The 19,566-nt window shown below is 47.1% G+C and overlaps 1 protein-coding gene across 3 annotated transcripts in view; it reads left to right on the forward strand.

Annotated features, from left to right (window-relative positions):
* Window positions 1-19,566, forward strand: part of TXNDC16 (thioredoxin domain containing 16) — a 54,416-nt gene that overhangs the window by 10,018 nt on the left and 24,832 nt on the right. For 2 of the 3 annotated variants that reach the window (XM_035326907.1, XM_035326908.1), the window contains exons 8-15: window positions 911-1,067; window positions 2,292-2,458; window positions 3,437-3,497; window positions 4,863-5,010; window positions 5,926-6,072; window positions 6,542-6,601; window positions 14,410-14,578; window positions 15,211-15,347. In XM_035326907.1, the coding sequence (XP_035182798.1) occupies window positions 911-1,067; window positions 2,292-2,458; window positions 3,437-3,497; window positions 4,863-5,010; window positions 5,926-6,072; window positions 6,542-6,601; window positions 14,410-14,578; window positions 15,211-15,347 (1,046 nt within the window). The remainder of the gene's footprint in view (window positions 1-910; window positions 1,068-2,291; window positions 2,459-3,436; window positions 3,498-4,862; window positions 5,011-5,925; window positions 6,073-6,541; window positions 6,602-14,409; window positions 14,579-15,210; window positions 15,348-19,566) is intronic. The other variant, XM_035326909.1, reaches the window with a different exon arrangement.

Here is a 19,566-nt window from a genome sequence, read left to right on the forward strand (position 1 = left end):
CACGATGGGTGAGGTCACACTGGAGTCACTGCAGGATGGGCAGAGAGGAAGGTGGGAATATCAGATAGCGTGCTGCATCTTCGGAAAAGCATTTATACAGCAAGATGCTTGCTTTCACATCCTGTTCCTGCAGACCGTGGTCTGGGATCCGTTTTGTGTCTGCCACTAGATGGCGCGATTGTCATTTGCAGAGGACACGTTCGTCCTACCTAAAGCTGAGAGGCCACCACCAGTCAGGCTTTGGGGTCTTAATACAACATCCTCTCTTCCACAGAGAGATCATAAAAGCCCTTTACAAAAAAAAAGGTGATCCCTATTTTAGAGATGGTGTAATGGATGCATGGGAAAAAGAATGTGACCTCCCAAAGTTGACCTGCAGCCTAACACCAGTGGTGGTATCAGAACCAGAACCATTACTAGCCAAGGAACCATCCAGAGAACTTGATGTCACTTATTCCTTTGTCATAGATAAAACCGATGCTGTTCAAAAGGTGAAATATTCCTTACACAGTGCGTAAGATGTCATTGGTGAGGTAAAAGACACGAGTAAACCTATATTTCAGCTGTCCTCCTCATGCCAGGGTCCCCACTGGAGTGGCAAGGCTGGTCCCAATGAGAAAAGCTTATTTGTGTCCTTTTTGAGCTAGGCCAACTGCTCTGTGGTTGAGGTCATTTATACCTGGTGAGCCAGGGTCTTCAGTAGACAGGGAGCATAATTGTGAAAGGTGCCTGGCCACAACTCTACCTCTAACTAGCAGAGATCTCAAAATCCCATGAGCGAGTCACACCCTGAACTGGGAAATCATCTGCCCCATAAAACATGGCAGCCAAAACTGGCACTCTGTCAGGGTATTTTTAAACCCCGTGGTGGATCTCCAGCTCAGCGTGGTTTTTGTTTTCTCTCTCCCAGCAGCGATGAGCCTGATGCATCGTCTGCCCGGCTGTTGTTCTGCCACTGCCAGCACGCCACGGACGTGGTGCAGCCCTGCAGGAAGACACCCCTGGAGCAGGATCTGACCGTGCTAAACATCCACAGACACCTCAAACTCATGGGGGCTCCTCTTGTGGTACGATGGGGAACGAGAAACGATGCACCGCGCTCGGGCTGCGCAGTGTGAGGGCAGCTGGGGCAGATGTGGGGATGAGGGAGGTGTGAACAGAGGACAAGGCAAAGAATGAGAATCTGCCTCTTCCCCATGAGGTTAGTGGCAAAGCTCCCACGTTGGGTTCAAGCAAAGAAAATGTCTGAGACTGTAAGTAGCACACCATTAGATTGCTGAGCTTGCGTGGACCTCCTTTTGGGGGGGACCGGGGCCAATGTATGGTCCTGGGGTTGCACATAAGCACAATGAGTGAGAATGTGCTTCATTCAAAATGGAATGGAGGTGCCTCTTTGACTTTGCTGGGACTTCTGGGCTCTCCAGAGAAAGCTCAGCACCTCGGGGAGACAAGATTCATGACCTCATGGAGCACAGGAGGCAGGAGGCTCCTTCTACCTTTTCCCACTGGGCAGAGGTGGCTGCCAGTTCCCACTGGTGACACCTCTGCCAAGCAGAGATGAAGTCTCTACGTCAGCCAGCCTCCTGGAGTGGGCCCGTGGAGGGAAGTACTTCATTAGGCAGCTCTGTGCTGTCATGAAACAACATGTCAGAGACACAAAGGGAAAAGATGCCAGCTCTTGTGTGTGGCAGTCAAGGTTGCCAAATTGCCCCAGGGCACGGCTGTCAGATAAATAGAAATTAATGGAAATTTGACATCAGGAGGTGCCAGGTCACAAAGAACACGAATATTAAAGCCCAGATTTTCAACAGGGATGGTCATGAAAGGTCGGAACAGTTTAACCAGGGTTGTGGGGGTTCTGCTTCAGTGGATGTTTTAGAATCAGGGTGGAGGCTTTTTCTGGAAGGTATCCTTGTTTCAGAGGCTGGGGAGAACATGATGGCTTGGGCTGTGCAGGAGATCAGCCTGCCAGGTTACCTATTGGCCTTAGAAACTGCAAGCTATAAACCCTCTCCTAGGCTCCAAATTTCAATGAGGAAGTTGTTCCAAGCTTTTAATCTCACTTCCCAGCATTTTTTTAAAGTGATGGTGATCTGGTGGTTGTTTTTCCAGCTGTTTTCCTCAGAAAATGAGGCTTCTGTGCCTCCCTTCCCAATTACTTTTGAGCCTGTTGACCAATTTCAAAACTTAATTGAAAGAAGTTCCATTGAAATAGGCAGCTGGGTGGAAAAAAGCTGAAATATGTCAAATATGTGGAGATGTGCTGCAGTATGACCATGTATCTTTTCCAGACAGAGGTTGCTGAGGACCCGGAGAAGGTTTCCACTGTTCACTTACAGCTTGGGCTACCACTTGTGTTCATCCTCAGCCAGAAAGAGACCTACGAGGCAGACAGGAGAACAGCAGAGTTTTTGGCCTGGCAGCTCTTGGGGAAGGCAGGAGTTGCCCTTTTGTCCAGGTATTTGCTTCCCTGTGTTTGGGGAATTCTCCTTGTTTTTCGTGGTGTTTCTGAGCTCGGTTATCCCACAGCAAGGACAGTGGGATCACAGTCAGTGGGCTTCCTCAGATTTGTGTGAGAAGCAGTAAGACTAAGTTACATAAGGTGAGAGGATTTGAGGTTTGAGGACATGATACTCCAGTATCAGTTAAGTTTGGTTTCAGACTCTAGCTGGAAGTGTAGAAACATTTAAGTCTCTTGATGATTTACAAGAATAGTCAGACTAAGAAATTTCAGAAAGGAAACTCAGAAAGCACAGACCAAGATCACAAAGATCTAAAGACCAAAGACCACAGATCTGTCGAGGGCCGACCTGTGCAGGTGATGTTTGATCTGGAACCGGGAGAGTGGGCAGCCCGTGACAAGTCAGGATCTCCCATTCCTGAGTGGCTGCCCCCCCTCCTATATTTTGTGTGTCAGCGGGTGATACAGCAGCTGTGGGCTGGGACCTTGATGTGGCATGTCTGCTCTGTGCCCATGCTGCTGGCAGCAGCGCAAGTGGAAGGAGATGGAGGAAGGATGGGTGTGGGCTGTCTTCTTCTGGCTTTCTGCCATCATGGTCTCTCCTTGCACAGAGGCACTTCTTGGCTGCATTTACTGGGAGCCAAAATCCACCGTCAGAGCAGCTGCACTGGGATGTGGCTACCAGCGTGTGAGCACAGACATGAATCACGGAAAGGGAATTCAAAGCCCTTGTGAAATAAGCACAGATTGTGTCAGTCCCACCAGGTCACTTGGGACTCAGCTCTTCAGCACAGATTTAAATTCACGTGGGCTGGGCTCCCACAGGTACTGTGGGGCCCTGAAGCATGGCTCTGTGAGGACATGGTGCTGCTCAGAGGGGGGTGAGCAGGGGTGATTGCCAGCCAGGCAGGCTGGACAGAGCAGGTGACTTTGCACATCATCACACCATTTGATGTTCTCTTTGCATTTTGAAAGGGACCTCGTGGATTTGAATGTTCTGCTCCGGTCAAACGTCGCTCTCAAGACACCAGATGAGGTTCGATGCCAGATTTCTTTATTGTACAACTCTTATTTTCACTATCTGGATGTGGTTCTCCTGAGAGGGTGTTAGGGTGTTGCTTTGCCTCTGTTGTGATTTGACAACCTTCCCAAAAGCTCAAGGGAACATAGCCTTTCCGTAGCTCTATGCACGTATTTGGAACTGCCAGAGCAATTGTGCCTGCCTACAGGAGATAAAAGGAAGTGTTTGTTTTGGGCTCTAATCATAGGGTGGTATCTCCGTTGCACAATAAAGCGATGCAAGGTTGTGAACTACCCAAGGTAGTAGTCCAAGTGTAAATTCCCAGAAGATTTGGACTTCTAAAGGCCCTTGGCCCAGCAGGAAAGGAGTTCAAAAGATAGAAGGGGAAATGAGCATGAAACTAAGAGCCAGAGAGCAAACAAGCAAAGGTCTGTGCCGAACTGATGTAACCAAATGCCTCTGGCAGTGATCTGGGAGAAGGGCAGAGCCTGAGATAAATGAGGCTGATCAAGATGAGCTAAACTCTGGAGGGGCCTGACCCAGCTTGTGAGGCAACAAATGCCAGGGAACACACATTGCCCCAAATTGCTTGAACTGTCACATTTGAGATTGGAAAGAAACAGGATCAGACCTGAATCTGAGTGTCCCCCGAGGGCTTCCCCCGGCCTGGTGAGAGATGTGCACGTTGTGTTTCTTCTCTCAGAGCCAATGGGAGGTGCCAGCAGTTTGTCATTTCTCTCAGTTCATTATAAAAGTCATTTTCTCTGAAGTGCCTCTTGCTGAGACAGTGCCAGAACTGGTTTTAAGCTGACAAGGTCTCATTTCTGAGAAATACACTTTGGTTGGCAGTCCATTACACTTGGGAGCACTCTTCTTTGTTGAGCTACATGAGATAAAAGATCTTCTGTGCCATTTTCCCGGGCTGTGATGGGCTGCTCTGACCTAGCCTGACCTATCTAGGGGCTAGGAAGCAGAGTGGACCATGTATCTGTAGCTCAGCTCCCACTCACATTCACTGTTCAGCCTCTGGGCTTTTTCTTGCAGAGGATCTGTGTTAAGATGTTGGGAGGTCGAGCAGGCGTCCACTTCCACCATTCCAGCTACAGACAAAGAATCCCACGTAGCCACAATTACTTTCTGAAAAGGAAACGTCAGTTTGGAGTGAAATAAACTCATCTGCAGATGAAACTGCGCCAAAGAAGCGTGTCCCAGGATCTCCCCTGTTTGGCAGCTTTAGGAATCTGTTGATATACCCCAAAAATAAGGGGCTAGATGGGAGGGAACGTTAAATTCCCTCCCCATCAGAACTCCCCATCAGCCTTGAGTTTGGTTTGCAGCTAGAATAGACCCAGGGTGATGTTCTGCTTCTGTTTTCTGTAGGGAGTGCCAATCAAATACCTGGTCTTGGAAGACACCGATGAAGTTATAACCCTGGTGGAAGATAAGAGCAAGGTCGAACAAATCCTGGAGGATGAGGATGAGGATGAGGATGAGGAAGATGAGGATGAAAAAGAGAATGACAGTCAAGGTATGTAGCTGAACAGTGAAAAGCTGATTGTCATCAGGTGGGACATGCAGTCAACATCTCCTAGACATATGTTAAAGCATTAAAGAATGCTCTTGCAAACCCAAGGCAAACTATCCCTTTGGAAGGTGCAAAGAGGACAGAGCCAGGCTCTTTTCAGTGATGCCCAGTACCAAGGTAAGAGATAATGGGCACAAACTGGAACAGGGGAGGTTCCCTCTGAACATCAGGAAGCACTTCTGGACTGTGCAGGTGATGGAGCACTGGGAAAGGTTGCCAGAGAGGTTGTGGAGTCTCCTTCTTGGAGATCTTCAAAAGCCACTTGGACATGGTTGTGGGCAGCCTGCTCTGGGTGTCCCTGCTTGAGCAGGGAGGATGGACCCAGGGGTCCCTGCCAACCTCAACCAGTCTGTGATTCTGTGGTTATCACAGTCACACAATGGCTGTATAAAGTAGCTCTTTAATTCTCTGCAGCTCCCTGGAGTTTCATGACAGACAGCTGTAATTCTTAGGGCAAACACCACGGAAAAAAAAAGCAGCTGTCATAGTTAACAGTTGCAGAGATGCTGCATGAGGAAGGGGCTTCTTCTGCTTGAATATGTCCAGCTTCAGGGGGTCAAGGTGCGTAAAGTGCACCCGACACTGTCTCCTCTTCAAGCATCAGAAGAGATGCCTCAGAATTATCTGTCTGAAAGGTTTGAGACATGTTTTTTGTAAGAGCTGTTCCAGACTTGCTTTCTCCAGGGACAAAACACTGGCCCCTACAATGCTTTCTTGAAAACATTTGTTTTCTACACTAGATTGTTTTTGTTTAGCAGAATTATTAAAATGTTCTAATGGGGTTGCAGATGGGTGTGTAGCTCCCCGTGCCTTGTGTGTGCATACTTCTCTTCACACATGGATGTTGGCCCCTTGCAGATGTTCAGGATGATCAGGTGGTGGAAGCAGTTTCCAGGGACAAGAAGCGAGAGCTGCCCTTGGAACAGATCCTTACCCTGACGGAGGAGACCTTTCACTCTGCCGTGTTGAAAGCTGCCCAGACGGTGGTGCTGTTTTATGCCAGCTGTGAGTATGAAATGTGGGCTGGCAGTCCCTTCACTAGCTTGCACACTTTCCGTAGAGTGGCGATCCCATAGGCAAGTTTAAATCATAAATATGTGCTGCATCCTGTCTCATGTACCCTCACCCACTGGTAGCAATCAGATTAAATTACTTCCTCTCATTGACTGATAGTATGTGAAGACAGAATATCTGTCAGCATAAAATACATCGGTGGTTTTCCATTTCACTTTGACAGGGGCTGAATGCAGAACAAGAGGGGAAATGGGTGTGGTGGACTCATGGGATAGGCTAGGAAACCCAGTCGCTGGCTGCTGCAGAGAAATAAAGTCCAATTTTCTTTATTTCATTCAGTCTTTCAGAGCTTGAAGCACCTTAGGATGCAGAAAATGATAATGTACCATTGTCAAAGAGCACAGTGGGGATGGTCAGTCACCTATATGTAACTTGGGGCTTTGTCTCTTCTGTGTTTCAGGGGAGGCAGTGTCCCTGGCAGTGCTACAGTCTTACACAGAGGTGGCCGATCACCTGAAAGGTAAGGTCCCACAGGTCTAAGTTCCTGTACAGCTGGTTTGCATCTGCCCTGGCAGTACGAACCGGAAGGCTGGGAAGATATTGGTGGTACCTCAGTTCCTCAGCCAGAATATACTCATTTTTAGTTCCCAAACTTTTAAGGAAGCCATACCCACATTAAGTTGTTTAGGAAGAGGATTTGTTTCTGAATTAGGGATCTTTGCAGTCCCTTTGTGCCTGTACAAAGTCATGGGACTGGCAGTACAACCTTACACAGTCACCTTATGCTTTTGGTGTAAATTTGTACGCACCAGCTGCCCAAACTGCCTTTCAGCTGAGTTTGTGATGTTGATGGGCACAGTGATTGCACGATAAATGCCCAATATCATGAGGAGGCAGGACAGAACATCAGAAGCAGTGAGTGACACAGCATGGGCTTTGGAGGGGGAGGACAAACAGCAGACACCATAGCCTGCATCCCCAAAACAGGATCCTGTCGGTGTCCCTCAGCACTGTGTCCTGTACAGAGCAAGAAGACGACCTGCATGTGGCACAACACGAGGCTTGAGAGCCAATTCGGTGTGTGGGGGGGCTACATCAGGTCTCCTGCACTTGGAAGTCACCGCATAGGCACTTGATCTGGAGCAGAGCAGTAACTGGGCCAGGCTTTGGTAGAAGGCATAACAGACAGGTGTGGGCAGGCCCAGATCCAGAGGGGGAGCAGGATGGTGTCAGAGAAAGAATTTAAAGCGATGATGCCTTCAGGGCCTGTAGACGGGCTTAATTACATGGGAAGTCTCACAGGCAGCCACAAATTCCATAAATAATACCTGACAGCGAAGAATCAGTAACATTTAAAGACAACGCACATCAGGTAGTCTGCTAATAAAGACAGGAAGGACTGGTGCTTCAGGAGTGTGGTATTTCCTGAGCAGCTTTAAGCGCCAGTTCATCTTCATTCAGGGCTTCAGCCCTATCCCCCTCTATAGTATATAGGTGGGTTCTTCTGCACTATCAGGCTTGTATGGGCTGAATCTCTTCTAAATATACCTGTGTCTCCCCCTGACTTAATAGGGTTATACCCAGGTAATTTCAGCCCCGACTCATTTCAGCACAGTGAAGAAATCCAGTAGATTTAGGCCAGAGCTGTTCTGGCACTCCTGGAGGTAGCTGGTGCCTTGCGTGTGTTTTCATTCCTCATCAAGGCTTATTTCTCATCCTAGTGAAGGCACTCCCCTGGGACTGAGCACCTTGTCCTGCAAATTGAAAGCAGGATACAAACAGCTCTCAGCAGAGAGAAAATGTATAGAGTGTGCAGAGGACCCAGGCAGTTTTCTGGGAAGCGGATGCACTGGGAGTTGCTTACAAGACACCCTCCTGGGAACACTGAGGACAGTGCTGTGGGTTGGATGAAAACAGTTCTGCATTCATAGTTTTCCTGGCACCTTTGATCTAAACTGACATCCTGGGAATAAACAGGAAAGGTCAGGGAGAGTTATCATTGTTAGAGAAGTCGTGGTTATTGATGATTTGGGGTTTCTTTTAGACTCTACAGCTGTTAGACCAGCTAAAGTAGCAAGCTGGGAGAGTCAGTGGATGAAACCCTGCCTCTTCCTGAGCCAGTGATCAAAACTTGGCTGACTGTGTGAGGCTAAGCTTTCACCATGTGTTTCTTTAATAATTTGATAACAATCTCAGTACATGGACGCAGCCATAGGCAGATTCTCAACAGAGATTATGAACTGATTGAGGTCAGGGCCTTTCCTCTGCGATCAGTGAGGTCCCACTGAAGAATCCCAGGCCAAATTTGAATCATGAAATGACTCCCGTCTGTTTTTCCTGCTGTAGCCTTGGAGAGGATGGAGAATGGCTGCTGTTGTGGAACTGGAGAGAAATGTAGTCAGTTTCCTGCAAGATACGTATTTGTCTCTGCTGCTGGGGAAGACTTAGTCACAGGCAAGTCTGTCAGGGGAGCTGGAAGACCTAGAAGGATAGAGGTCTCCAGGTTCTCTGTTATGGCCAGGATGAGGGTGTCTCAGGCCTGGTAATTAGGGTGGGCTGGATTCAAGAGGTTAAAGACGCCAAAGATTATAGCAGATCAGGCTGAGATCGATTCAATATTGATTGTGAATGTTCTAGTCCAGGGGGCATGGCTTAAATTGAGCTTCCAGATGAAAAGCAGTGAATCTGTGAACTCCCAAGTAGGAATCAGTGTCAGGGGATCCAGAGCAGGGCTTGGCAGTAGGAACAGAGTGAAACAGGGCTGGGCAAGGTAGCTGGGAAAGTAAACCGGTGCAAGGGGCAGAAGTCCGGATCAGGAAGAAGAGCTTGAGCTATGCAAGACTTAAACATGGATTATGTCTTTGGTGCAGTCTGTCAGCTCCCCCAGAAGTGCTGCTTTGTCTGCTGCTTGGGGTGGAGCTAACTTCCTAAGGGTTCAGAAGCCAAGATCTGCTGTCTGAGGCATGAGTCACACATGCTAAAAGCACGTTTGGAGATGCAATACAGGTCCCACGCGATGACAACTTTCCACGCAAAATAGCAGTGAGAATAGGCCATATGAGATATGGCACAAGAGAATGGAGGAGGTTGGAAGCTGGGTTAACCCCATGAATCACCCAGTAACAGATGATCAGCAGCAGATCATCAGCAGATTAAGTTTAAGTGGCCCCCCAAAGTGGTTTCCCTTTGTTAAGAGATCCAATCTGACAGGAGATCAAGAGAATCATCTTGGTCTTGCTGAACAGAGCATGTCTTCTGCTCTTGCAGCGAAAGCATGAGGTTCTCTCTGTCACTGGGGCTAACTGCAGCTCTTGTTTTCTTATATAAGACGTGAATTTATGAAAGCAGCACCCCTAGGACAGGAAAAGAGGTTGTGAAGGTGAGACAGTGTCGTTGCATTTCTTAGGTATGTCAGTGGACTGTTTTGAAAAGTCCAAGATGGGAGAAACCAATATGAAGGAAGAGCAATATACTGAAAAACTGAGCTGAAGAACAATTCTGTTTCCCTCTTCTGTGCTGATGGAGTTTTCTTGACCAATGACTTTCAAAGACAGGGGTCTGAAGTTGTAGTTCAAAGCCATGAACATCACTAGGGTGATTTAGCAACACAGAATCATGCAGCACATATTCATGGAATATCCTGAACTGGAAGGGACTCATGAGAATCATCAAGTCCAATTCCCGGCTCCACACAGGACCACCCAAAAACCAAACCCTCTGTTTGATAGCGGTGTCCAAACGCTTCTTGAACTCCGGCAGTCTCAGTGCTGTGCACGCTGCCCTGGGAGCCTGTCCCAGTGCCCAACCACCTCTGGGTGCAGAACCTTTCCCTAACCCCCAGCCTGACCCTCCCCTGTCCCAGCTCCATGCCATTCCCTCGGGTCCTGTTGCTGTCCCCAGAGAGCAGAGCTCAGCGCCTGCCCCTCCGCTCCCCTTGTGAGGGAGCTGCAGGCCGCCATGAGGCCTCCCCTCATCCTGCTCTGCTCTGGGCTGCACAAACCAAGGGACCTCAGCTGCTCCTCATACATCTTGTCCTCCAGAGCCTTCCACATCTTCATAGCCTTCCTTTGGATGCTCTCTCTTCATGGAACCTGAAGGATTTGGGAGTCCATTACGGAACTAGGCCCCCAGGCTGGAAAAGACTAACATCAAGGAAACATCTGTATATGAAATGAGGAAAGGAGAAACCACATCCTGTGTGGTACTGGGGGAAGTCTCTGCAGTAGCTGGCAATGAAGAGGACTGGAGGAAAGCTGCCAGGTTGTAGGTATTACCTGTGAGCTACTTACAGAGAAATCGTAACACTCAGGCAACTTGTGGCTGGCTGCTGCCTGCTTGTCTCATAGTGTAGTATGGTGGAGAGTTTGGAAACACTGTCTGTACCTTGACGTAAGGGTTCAGTTAGACATTTCATGTTGTGGAGAGGATGGGAAGGCAACGAGGGCTTGGTTGTCAAATGCTGTCCCTCTAAGTCCTGGCTGCTTCCATACCCAAAGCTGTGGGGTAGCCTGAGAGGGTCCCTCTCGCCCTGGGTCTGCCAGAACACCATACAGCTTTCTGTTATCATACGCATTGCATTTGTAACACACCGACGATCTGTGAGATTCCCTCATATGCTCTCCTGCACTGATGCTGTCCAGGTGGTCAATTCCCATTCTGTACTGGATTCCTCCTCTTGCAGCACTTCACACATAACATTTCTTTTTCATCTCATAACCTTTGGGCCAGCTCTCCATGTGAGCTGTAGATAATGCCAGTGCTGGCATTAGTCCCGCCAAAGGATTAGCTGCTTAAAGGATTCTTAATTTTTTGTTGCATACCCTGCCGGGTTCCCTGTAGCCTTCAATGATTTGTCTTGTTCTGGTTTCAGAAGACCCCTAGGACAGAGTTTCTCTCTATTGCCAGTTTTAGTAGCACCTAAAATCACAGAACAGAAGGATCTTACATTTCTCCTTCAACTTTCTTCCCATCCAGCAGCTCAATGGTGACCACGGGGCTGAACGAACTTTTGCTGACTCAACTCCTGAAACTGCTTTGTGTTCACTAATTAGTAACACGGTGCAGCTTGGGATGGTAGAGTGATCATCCTGTACAAAGTGTTCCTCAGGCCAGCCAGGGCTTCCTTGGAGATCTTGGTCACTTTTGGTACATAATCCCCCAAGGTGGTATCCAAATACTTAAACTCACATTTTGCGGATATTTAGAGCAGCCTTGCAGCTCAGTTTTAACAAGGCATCAAATCCTTGTTTCCATGTCATTTGTTTCAGAGTTGGGCAAGACACAAGATTATGTGGTAACAGATAATGAGAACCAGCCATACCGGATCAGAGGTGTGAAATAAATCCCGGGGCAGGCTTTCAATATGAGATGTTATTTCACAGCCTGGAGAATGACACAAACCATTTTTGCTCTCTTGGAGTGTTTTGACAACTCTGGACTGTCTGAGTGGAATTGCAGACCCTTAGATTAGTGCCGCTACTTGCTTTTGCTGTACATACATTTGAAACAAGGCAGAACAGCAGTGAACTCACGTGAAAGAGCTGCAAAGCAGAACCTAAAATAAAGGCTGTATGAAATGGTCCAGTGGGATCTCAAGGACAGAGGAATATGGGATGGGAAAACATGCAAAGGTCACCTGTGCCTTCACCCTTCACCCAAAGGTCACCTTTGGGGTGCCTTGCCAATCCCAAATAAATGTCTGTGAGCCTGTGACTAAAACCTTTCCATAGCTATTCTGGCTAAGACTCAGTTTGTTTGTTTCTCAGAAGCTTATTTTAATACTTGGTCAAACCCCCCTGCCTGCAAATGGACTGCTGCTTGTCCTTTACCAGCTGGCAATATAGAGCGATCTCACTGTCACCTCTGGAACAGACTTTGGATATTGTTGGATTTTATTTGACTGAAATAAACACACCTTCTCCTCAGGGGACATCTTCCAAACGTCTCTCTTCCCCAGATTTTATTTCACCTGCTTGCACCTTTCAAAAAACATTTTTCCCAGCCTGCACGAAGGCTTGATGGGCTCTGCAAAGGCCTCACCGGGACGAAATAGAAGAACATCATTTTCCTCCCATGTCTTGCAGATGCTGTTGAGAGTTCATCCCAGAATGAGCTTAGCCCTTATCCACAGCACTGATGATATCTGTGCATCCTGTTTCTCATTGCAGAATATTACTTTTATTTAGACTTCAAATCTCTTTCTGTCCCTTTGAGCTTCGGAATATCTGCAGATTGGATGTATATGCTTATTCTGTCAGGCTTTTAGTAAAAATAGTGATCGGAATCTAACCCAGAAAGGACAGAGAAGAAAGGTTGGCTGTTTTAATCTGCTGTACTCTTGAGAAATCGTCATCATCTGCCCTTAGCCTGGTTTCTGAAGGACAGAACACTTTGTGATAATCTGCGTGTACTTGCCTCAACGTTTCATCCCATCTTTCCCATGTAACTGTTGAATCTTGTTCAAACAAATTTACCAAAGGCATAAAGATCTCCGAGATACTGAATTCCTGCAACGGGCATGGACAATGTATGGCCCGAGGACTGTACACAACCCTGCTGTCGTTGGTCAAGCCTGCATTTAAATAGGAGACAGGTTAGGCAAGGCCGACAGCCAAGAGGTGGTGGCTAGTGAAGCCAGTGACAGTTCACCTGCCAGCCGGTCAGCACATGCTTAGCAGTGGACTAGCAGCAGCCTGTGCTGGTTTTCACCCAGCCTGCAGATGAAAGGAAGGCTGATAAAGACATGCTGAAGTTATGTGCACCGTCCTGGGCTCCTGGGAAGTATGCAGGAAACCAACATTCATTTGTTTCACTGTTTATGAACCCCTTGAGTTTATCGCTTCGGTGTGGCCCATAAAAAGTTTTTTTTTATTACTTGTCCCTGGAATCAAAATCGGAGTGACTGCTCTGTAATTCCCAAGAGCTCTCCCTTTCCCACTTCCATACTTGTGAGGCCTGAGTCTCTTTCTTAAGGCCCTAAAAGTACCTGCTAATGCTTGGCTAGTGCCACCAGACCACCAGACTGAATTACGTTTATTTTGGTTGTATGACCTTTTACTGCTCTTTGTGTATTTAGCACCAGGTATTAGGTAAAATAGACACTTTTCAATACTGGGCACCATGTTAAGTGAAAAAGCCTTGAATGACAGGATGACAGACTGGTTGAGGTTGGCAGGGACCCCCGGATCCATATGACCCAACCCCAGCTCCAGCAGGGCCACCCAGAGCAGGGTGCCCACAGCCATGTCCAGGTGGCTTGTGAAGATCTCCAAGGAGGGAGACTCTACAACCTCCCAGGGCAACCTGTTCTATTGCTCAGTCACCCACAAGGTAAAGAAGTGCTTCCTGATGTTCAGAGGGAACCTTCCATGCTCCAGTTTGTGCCCATTGCTTCTTGTCCTGGCGCTGGGCACCACTGAAAGGAGCCTGGCTCTGTCCTCTTTGCACCCTCCCATCAGGTATTTATGGACATTGATGAGATCCCCCCTGAGCCTCCTCTTCTCCAGGCTGAGCAGCCCCAGCTCTCTCAACTTTTTCTCACAATAGAGGTGCTCCAATCCCTTCATCATTTTTTGTCCCCTTTTGGTGGCCTCTTTCCAGCATGCCCAGGTCTCTCCTTCCAGCTGGGTGGCCCCCATTATGTCTTGGTGCCTGGGAGTGTTACCCTCCAGGTGCAGGATACATCACCTTCCTCCACGCCAAGCTTTTTCTTCCCTCTTTCCTGTAAGCAAGGGCCTGCATGGTTTCTTTGTCTTGGCCTCATTCCTAAAGTATTTCCAGCACCTTTCCTTACTGCCTTATATGCTCCTGGATGTTTGCCCCAGGGTTTCATTGCAGCCAGATGTGAACATCTCTGGGAATTTCTTTCTGAGAAGTGTAACCTACCACTTCTCTGAGTTTGTTCTCTCCGTGGTCTATTGTTTGAATCAGTTTACACCTGCTGGGATATTAAACACAGGCTGGAAATAGTTACTGTTATATTCAAAGCTGTAATGCATAGCCATGAACGGTTTCAAGAGGGAGATAGCCTAGACTCAAAGACTGTTTATTTTGGGGCTGGATTTTGACATCCTGCCCACACAAAGCAGCTTTTGACTCTGGGAATGTTCTAGCAACTTGTCAGTGGCAGCCCACCTGGGCTTGCACCATGTGCATACCTTGTGTCAGGAGCCAGCCCTGTAGGACGCACACACCAAAGTAAACAGAAGTTCCAGCAGCATTGAAACAAATCTATGCAATAATATCCAAAGAAGCTCACACAGCTCTCTTTTTCAATCATTTCACTCCTTTTTTTGATACTATTTATAATGTGTTTGTTTTCTATTCTAGGAGTTCAGGGCGTTTTGCTCTCCCGGGTAAACTGCTGGGACTGGCCTGGTGTTTGCACGACAGAGAATGTCACCCAGTTTCCTACCATAAAGATTTACAAGAAGGGAGAGCAACCGTTAACGTACAACAGCATGTGGGGAACTGAAGAACTGACCAGCTTCATCATGTTGTAAGTGCCTGCTAGTGGGTCCCCACATGGCAGGAATTTTCTGGATTCTTTATGGCCGATGCCATGGAATGCCTTTCTGGAAAAATAATGTCAGATCTGGTGGTAGAACTGATTTGGAAATTAGCTTAATAACTTCCTATGCTTTTTTTTTGTGTGTGTGAAAAACATCTATTATAGAACAATATATCCATCTGTGGTGACTGTCCCTCTCTGGAATTCATTCTGTTGTTTTTAATGTGGGTCTCAGTCCAGGAAGGCCCTTTGGGTGTGGTCCTAAGGTGATGATGTTGGTGGCAAAGCCCTCTGTGGTTTTATTGGAGGCAGAGCCCTAAACCGAGAGATCTCTGCAGTTCAGCTGAGGGGTGTCAGCCTGTCCCATGTGCAGAAAAGATCTCAGAACAGCCAGTTTGGCTTAGGGCTATTCTTTTCCCCATAACCAGTTCCAGTACCTTCCACTGACTAGGCATTGCCATTCCTTCCCAGAGGCAACTCATTTCTGTCTATGGTGAGGTGTAAAGGTTGTCATGTTGGGTTGGGGCACTGTTGTTACGAGGATTTAGGTTGCCCTTTCGTCTCTTCATCCCAAAAGTGAAGAAGAAGGCAGCCTGTGTTGTTTCTCTTCCTTTCCATAGGAGCCGAGTTTCCTGCCCTGTGAAGCTGATGACGATTGATGAAGCAGAAGGGTACTTAAGAGGAGAGCTTCCATCAGAGCTGTCGTCCTATCACCACTCTTCGGTTCTAGGAGTATTTAGCACAGCCATGAGTAAAGGTTAGTGTGGTATTTATTGGTGAAGCACTCAATTTAATTCCTGACTGGAGGTGGTTGATTCCAGATGCTTGAAGTTCCTCCATGTTTCATTTTCCCTAAGTGACCAACCGTGTTTGCTCACATCGAAGCCTGCCTGGCACCACCTTTCTTCCTTTTTGCAAGTACATTTCAGGTAGTTCCACGTGTGGGACCTAAGGTTTGAATCCTGACTCAAGGGACATTCAGCGGTTAGCTAGCAACTGTGGACATGTTTATTATATCCACTGTGGTAGTATCTGATAACCCTGACGGGTAATGGAGACATTGTGCTTAGAACAGTACAAAAAACAATTTATTGGGTGACCCAGGGTTGCATGACCATCCATGCAAAGAAGTTTTTGCAAATGTCCAATTTGAATTTACCAATCCACAATTTGTACCTGTTGTGCCTGTTGTATCTCCTGCCCCTTACCATGAAGAGTTTGTCCCTGTCCTTTTCATAATCCCCTTTCAAAGTAGTTGTAGGCTGCTATCAAATCTCCTCTGAGCCTCTGCCTGAACAAGCCCAGATCCATCAGTACTCCACACACATGTCACAGCATACTATTTTGTAAAGAAAGCCCTTTCTACCATTGGATCAACGGTTATCTTGCTCCTCATGCAAATGTGGAAGTTTCAGTCCTTCCAACCAACACACAATCTGAAATCTTAAAAAAAAAAAACACAATGCCAGCTAATTCTGGGAGTTACTGCAGTAAAAAAAAAGAAAGGTTTTTCTGATATTGGTGAAGATCAAAATTCCAGAGTATTTTACATTTGGAAGCTTCATTGTGCCCGTAAACTTTGGTTAAATGCAAATAAAACTACTTTATCTCATGAGGACATCCAGGGAGAATCTAATGTGCTCAGAGGTAAGAGCAAAATAAAATGTCAGGAACCAACCAGAAAACATCTGGGCTGTGCTCACAGAGCCAGCTAAAATGCCTTGCTTCTTCTGGAGGACCTGTGTCTAAGTCTATTAAATATAGGAGAAAATCTTGTTGATCTCAAAAAATCTTTAGACCGTTTTTTCCTGGTTTTCATCAGCTGAGCTCCAGAATCTTCCCTGTATCCCACGTATTCTACTCTCCGTAGTAATGGAGCCTGCATTAACCCAGATGACAGGATCTCAGATAGGATGGGGGCTGTGAGACGGGGTTATCTGCAAGGAACCTGCTTGGATCCAGCTGGACCTGTGAGCTGAGACTGTTTCCTGTACAGAAGAAGTTAATTTCCTTCTAGACCTGCTCTGTCTGTGGAAACAAGAGACTTGGAGGTTTACAGACAGCTCTGTGTGGAGCCCGCAAGATTGCCTGTTCCCTTAGGGCACGCTCCATCTGCAATCTGGAATGGCATCCGCAGTCTGGGTAACTCAGCCGCAGATGCCAGGGGAGATGAAATACGCGATGCTTTGGCAGTGTGTAACCTGAGGGAGATTTGAGTGTCATGCAGAATAATCTGAGGGAACAGAAAACCGGAGCCAGCGGTCCTGGCACCAAACCCAGGCCTGGAGTCAGGGAAACCGCATAGCTGTCCTTATCAGCCCGCAGACTTCTCTGGAATTTCCAATTATTTTCTCATGGCAAGAATTCCTGCTCTTACCTGAACCAGCAACGTGCCATGTCATTGTCTTCTCTGGTTAACTGAAACAGAGCAACGGGATGTCCAGTTAAATAAAGCCCTGTTCTTTTTCCAGCACTTAAAGCGAGAACTATATTAAGAAACCATTAAGTGAGTCTAAGCTAAAAGAGGTTTGTCAGAAAAATCGTAATGAAAACTTATTACAAAGAGGTACACAGTATTGCTAGGGCAATGAACGAGCGTTTTCCTGGAAACTAGAGGAACTTGTAGGAGAGGAGCTTGTTTGCTACTCAGAAGCGTACTTGGAAGCAAAACAGTGTCCTAAAATGTGCAGCAATTGTTTAAAAATACACCTGTGTTCCGTGCAGCTCTGGTAACATCGTAGGGCTTGCCAGCATCAGTGTAAACCAAGCAATAAACATGAACTGATTGCCCTCTGTGTGTCCTCCAGCACTCTGGAAGCAGGTAGGCTGCTTTTGATTTCTGCTGCACGTTTTGATTACGCGTGGAGCTTTGTGCACACACTGCTCGCTTAAACAGGAACTCGTGATCACACTTACGTGTGGGCAGAATAAAGAAAGGACCAGCATGACCCATGTCTTGTCTCCAGCATGGTAGCCATGGACATTAAGGAAAAGGATATAAGACATGTTCAGAGGGATTTCTTTCCCTGGCAGCATGGAACCTGCCTCCAATAATCAGCAGTTTAAGGTCTTCCTTAGTCTAGAAATCTCCCCCTTGCTTTGTATCTGATAGCTGCTGGTGGCATACCCTGAATCTCTGCTTGGTATCCAGAGTACGCCGTGGCAGTGACGTTAGTCCTTGGAGGATTTTATGCATGGCTGTGTATTTCCTCTGGTAACCGGTGCACAAGCGTTTTGTTGGCTGCTGGGTATCATGTTAGTAGAAATGGTGAATAATTGATCCTGATTCACTTTACTTGAGATCTCGTGTTGTCTAAGCCATCCTTTGTCACTCAGCAGAAGCAGTCAGACACAATAAACACCAGCAAAAGTAGAAAAACAGCTCAGCTGGAGCAGCTTCCAACTTTCACTCAGTACAAATCAAAATACATACTGTGTAATCTACAGTCTTAAATAGTTTTCAGGGGAATAAAACATTCTCCAATTAAAACAATTGGAGTTTTCTGGAAGTCTGCAGTCAACAGTACGTTCTCTCATGCTTGGTTTGAGGCCCCTGTCTTTACCATGCTGTGTGCTTGACACTGTTTACCTACTAATGTGTACTCTTAGGTGTGTAACTTCTCCATGCTCATGGAACTTTTCTCCTATTGTAGTGAAATTTTTTCAGCAGTATTTTAATTTACAAGCCAGCTGGGTGGCGCCTTGGGCTGGAAGAAGCCACACAAAGATGCTGCAAGTACTGCTGGAGAGCGTGATTGCATGACATGCCTTTTGCTGATGCTACAGAAGTGAGGGACTAAGATCCTGCCTCTGAAAGCTGCAGGAACTATAGACTCTTCTTCCTCCAGCAGTTTTCTTTCTTGTCGTTCCAAAATCCCGCTTTGAAGCTGTGCTTGTGTGATTCATGGGAGCTGTTGTAAAAGGCAGCTGGGATTCCAGCTCGAGGCGCATATTGCAGTGAGTGACCAGCTCTGCTGGGAATTAAAACAGTGTTCTCAGGGGGATTGGTTTTCTAGGAATTACTTAAATAGCTTATTTGGAAGCACTCTGTAATGGAACTGTGTGAATTTAGGGGTTTCTTGCACAGAACTAAGAATGTTGCTGTGAGCTGTGTGTAACTGGGTATGTCACAGATAGCCCCCAAAGCGCTGAAAATTTTGGAAGTGGGGTAGGAGGGAAGTGCGAAGGGGAATTTAATGGGGAGGAAAGATCTCGGTGCAAACGAGCCTGATGAAATAAGCAAGCCTGGATTGTGCTGAATGTTGTCCTGATTTAGGAGAGAATTCCTGCAGCCAGGGCCTCTCCAGGGCAGCACTTGAGTGCATGCTTACGTCTCAAGTAGAGTGTTTAAAGTTAAATGCCTGTGGAAGTGCTCTCCTGAGGAAGTTTGGATTTAAGCCTGCTCCTTCCATGTCAGGCTGGGTTCCTTAGTGCCTTATAGCACAGGGTGTGCTCACAGTCTTCCTCAGGGCCTTCTCTTCGGAAGCTGGACCACCAACAATCTTCCAAAGGATTTCTTGCTGAAGCTCGCAGTATTCCTTATCAGCTGGCCAGATGCCTTGTTTTTGTCTCAGCCCTGATAAAAACAAGTGACTAAAGAAAAACTGAATCTGGAAACCAGTGTCAGACCCATCCCGTGGTATTTTCTCTACGTCACAAGATGAACTGGCCGGCCTGGCTCACTAGCTTTGTGACACATGCGTTGTTTTTTGCAGTGTCTGAGCTCCCAGTGAGCCACTCCTTTTAGGATCCGAGCTTCCATTTGGAAAGGAAAATAGTGTGAAGGAAAGCTCGTGGTTCCAAGGGATCACAAGGGAAAATACGGCCCTGAGTGTTGCAGCAAAGCCAGGGGCAAAGAACCAACAAGTGACCAGTTTGAGCCAGCTACAGTTTATTGAGGTCTGATTCACTGCTCCCAAGTGCTTGGGTTGGCCAGTTGTGATACGGTGCTGTACGGTATGAGGAACACTGAACAG

Source organism: Oxyura jamaicensis, chromosome 5 (assembly GCF_011077185.1).
Source record: "Oxyura jamaicensis isolate SHBP4307 breed ruddy duck chromosome 5, BPBGC_Ojam_1.0, whole genome shotgun sequence".
NCBI lineage: Eukaryota > Metazoa > Chordata > Aves > Anseriformes > Anatidae > Oxyura > Oxyura jamaicensis.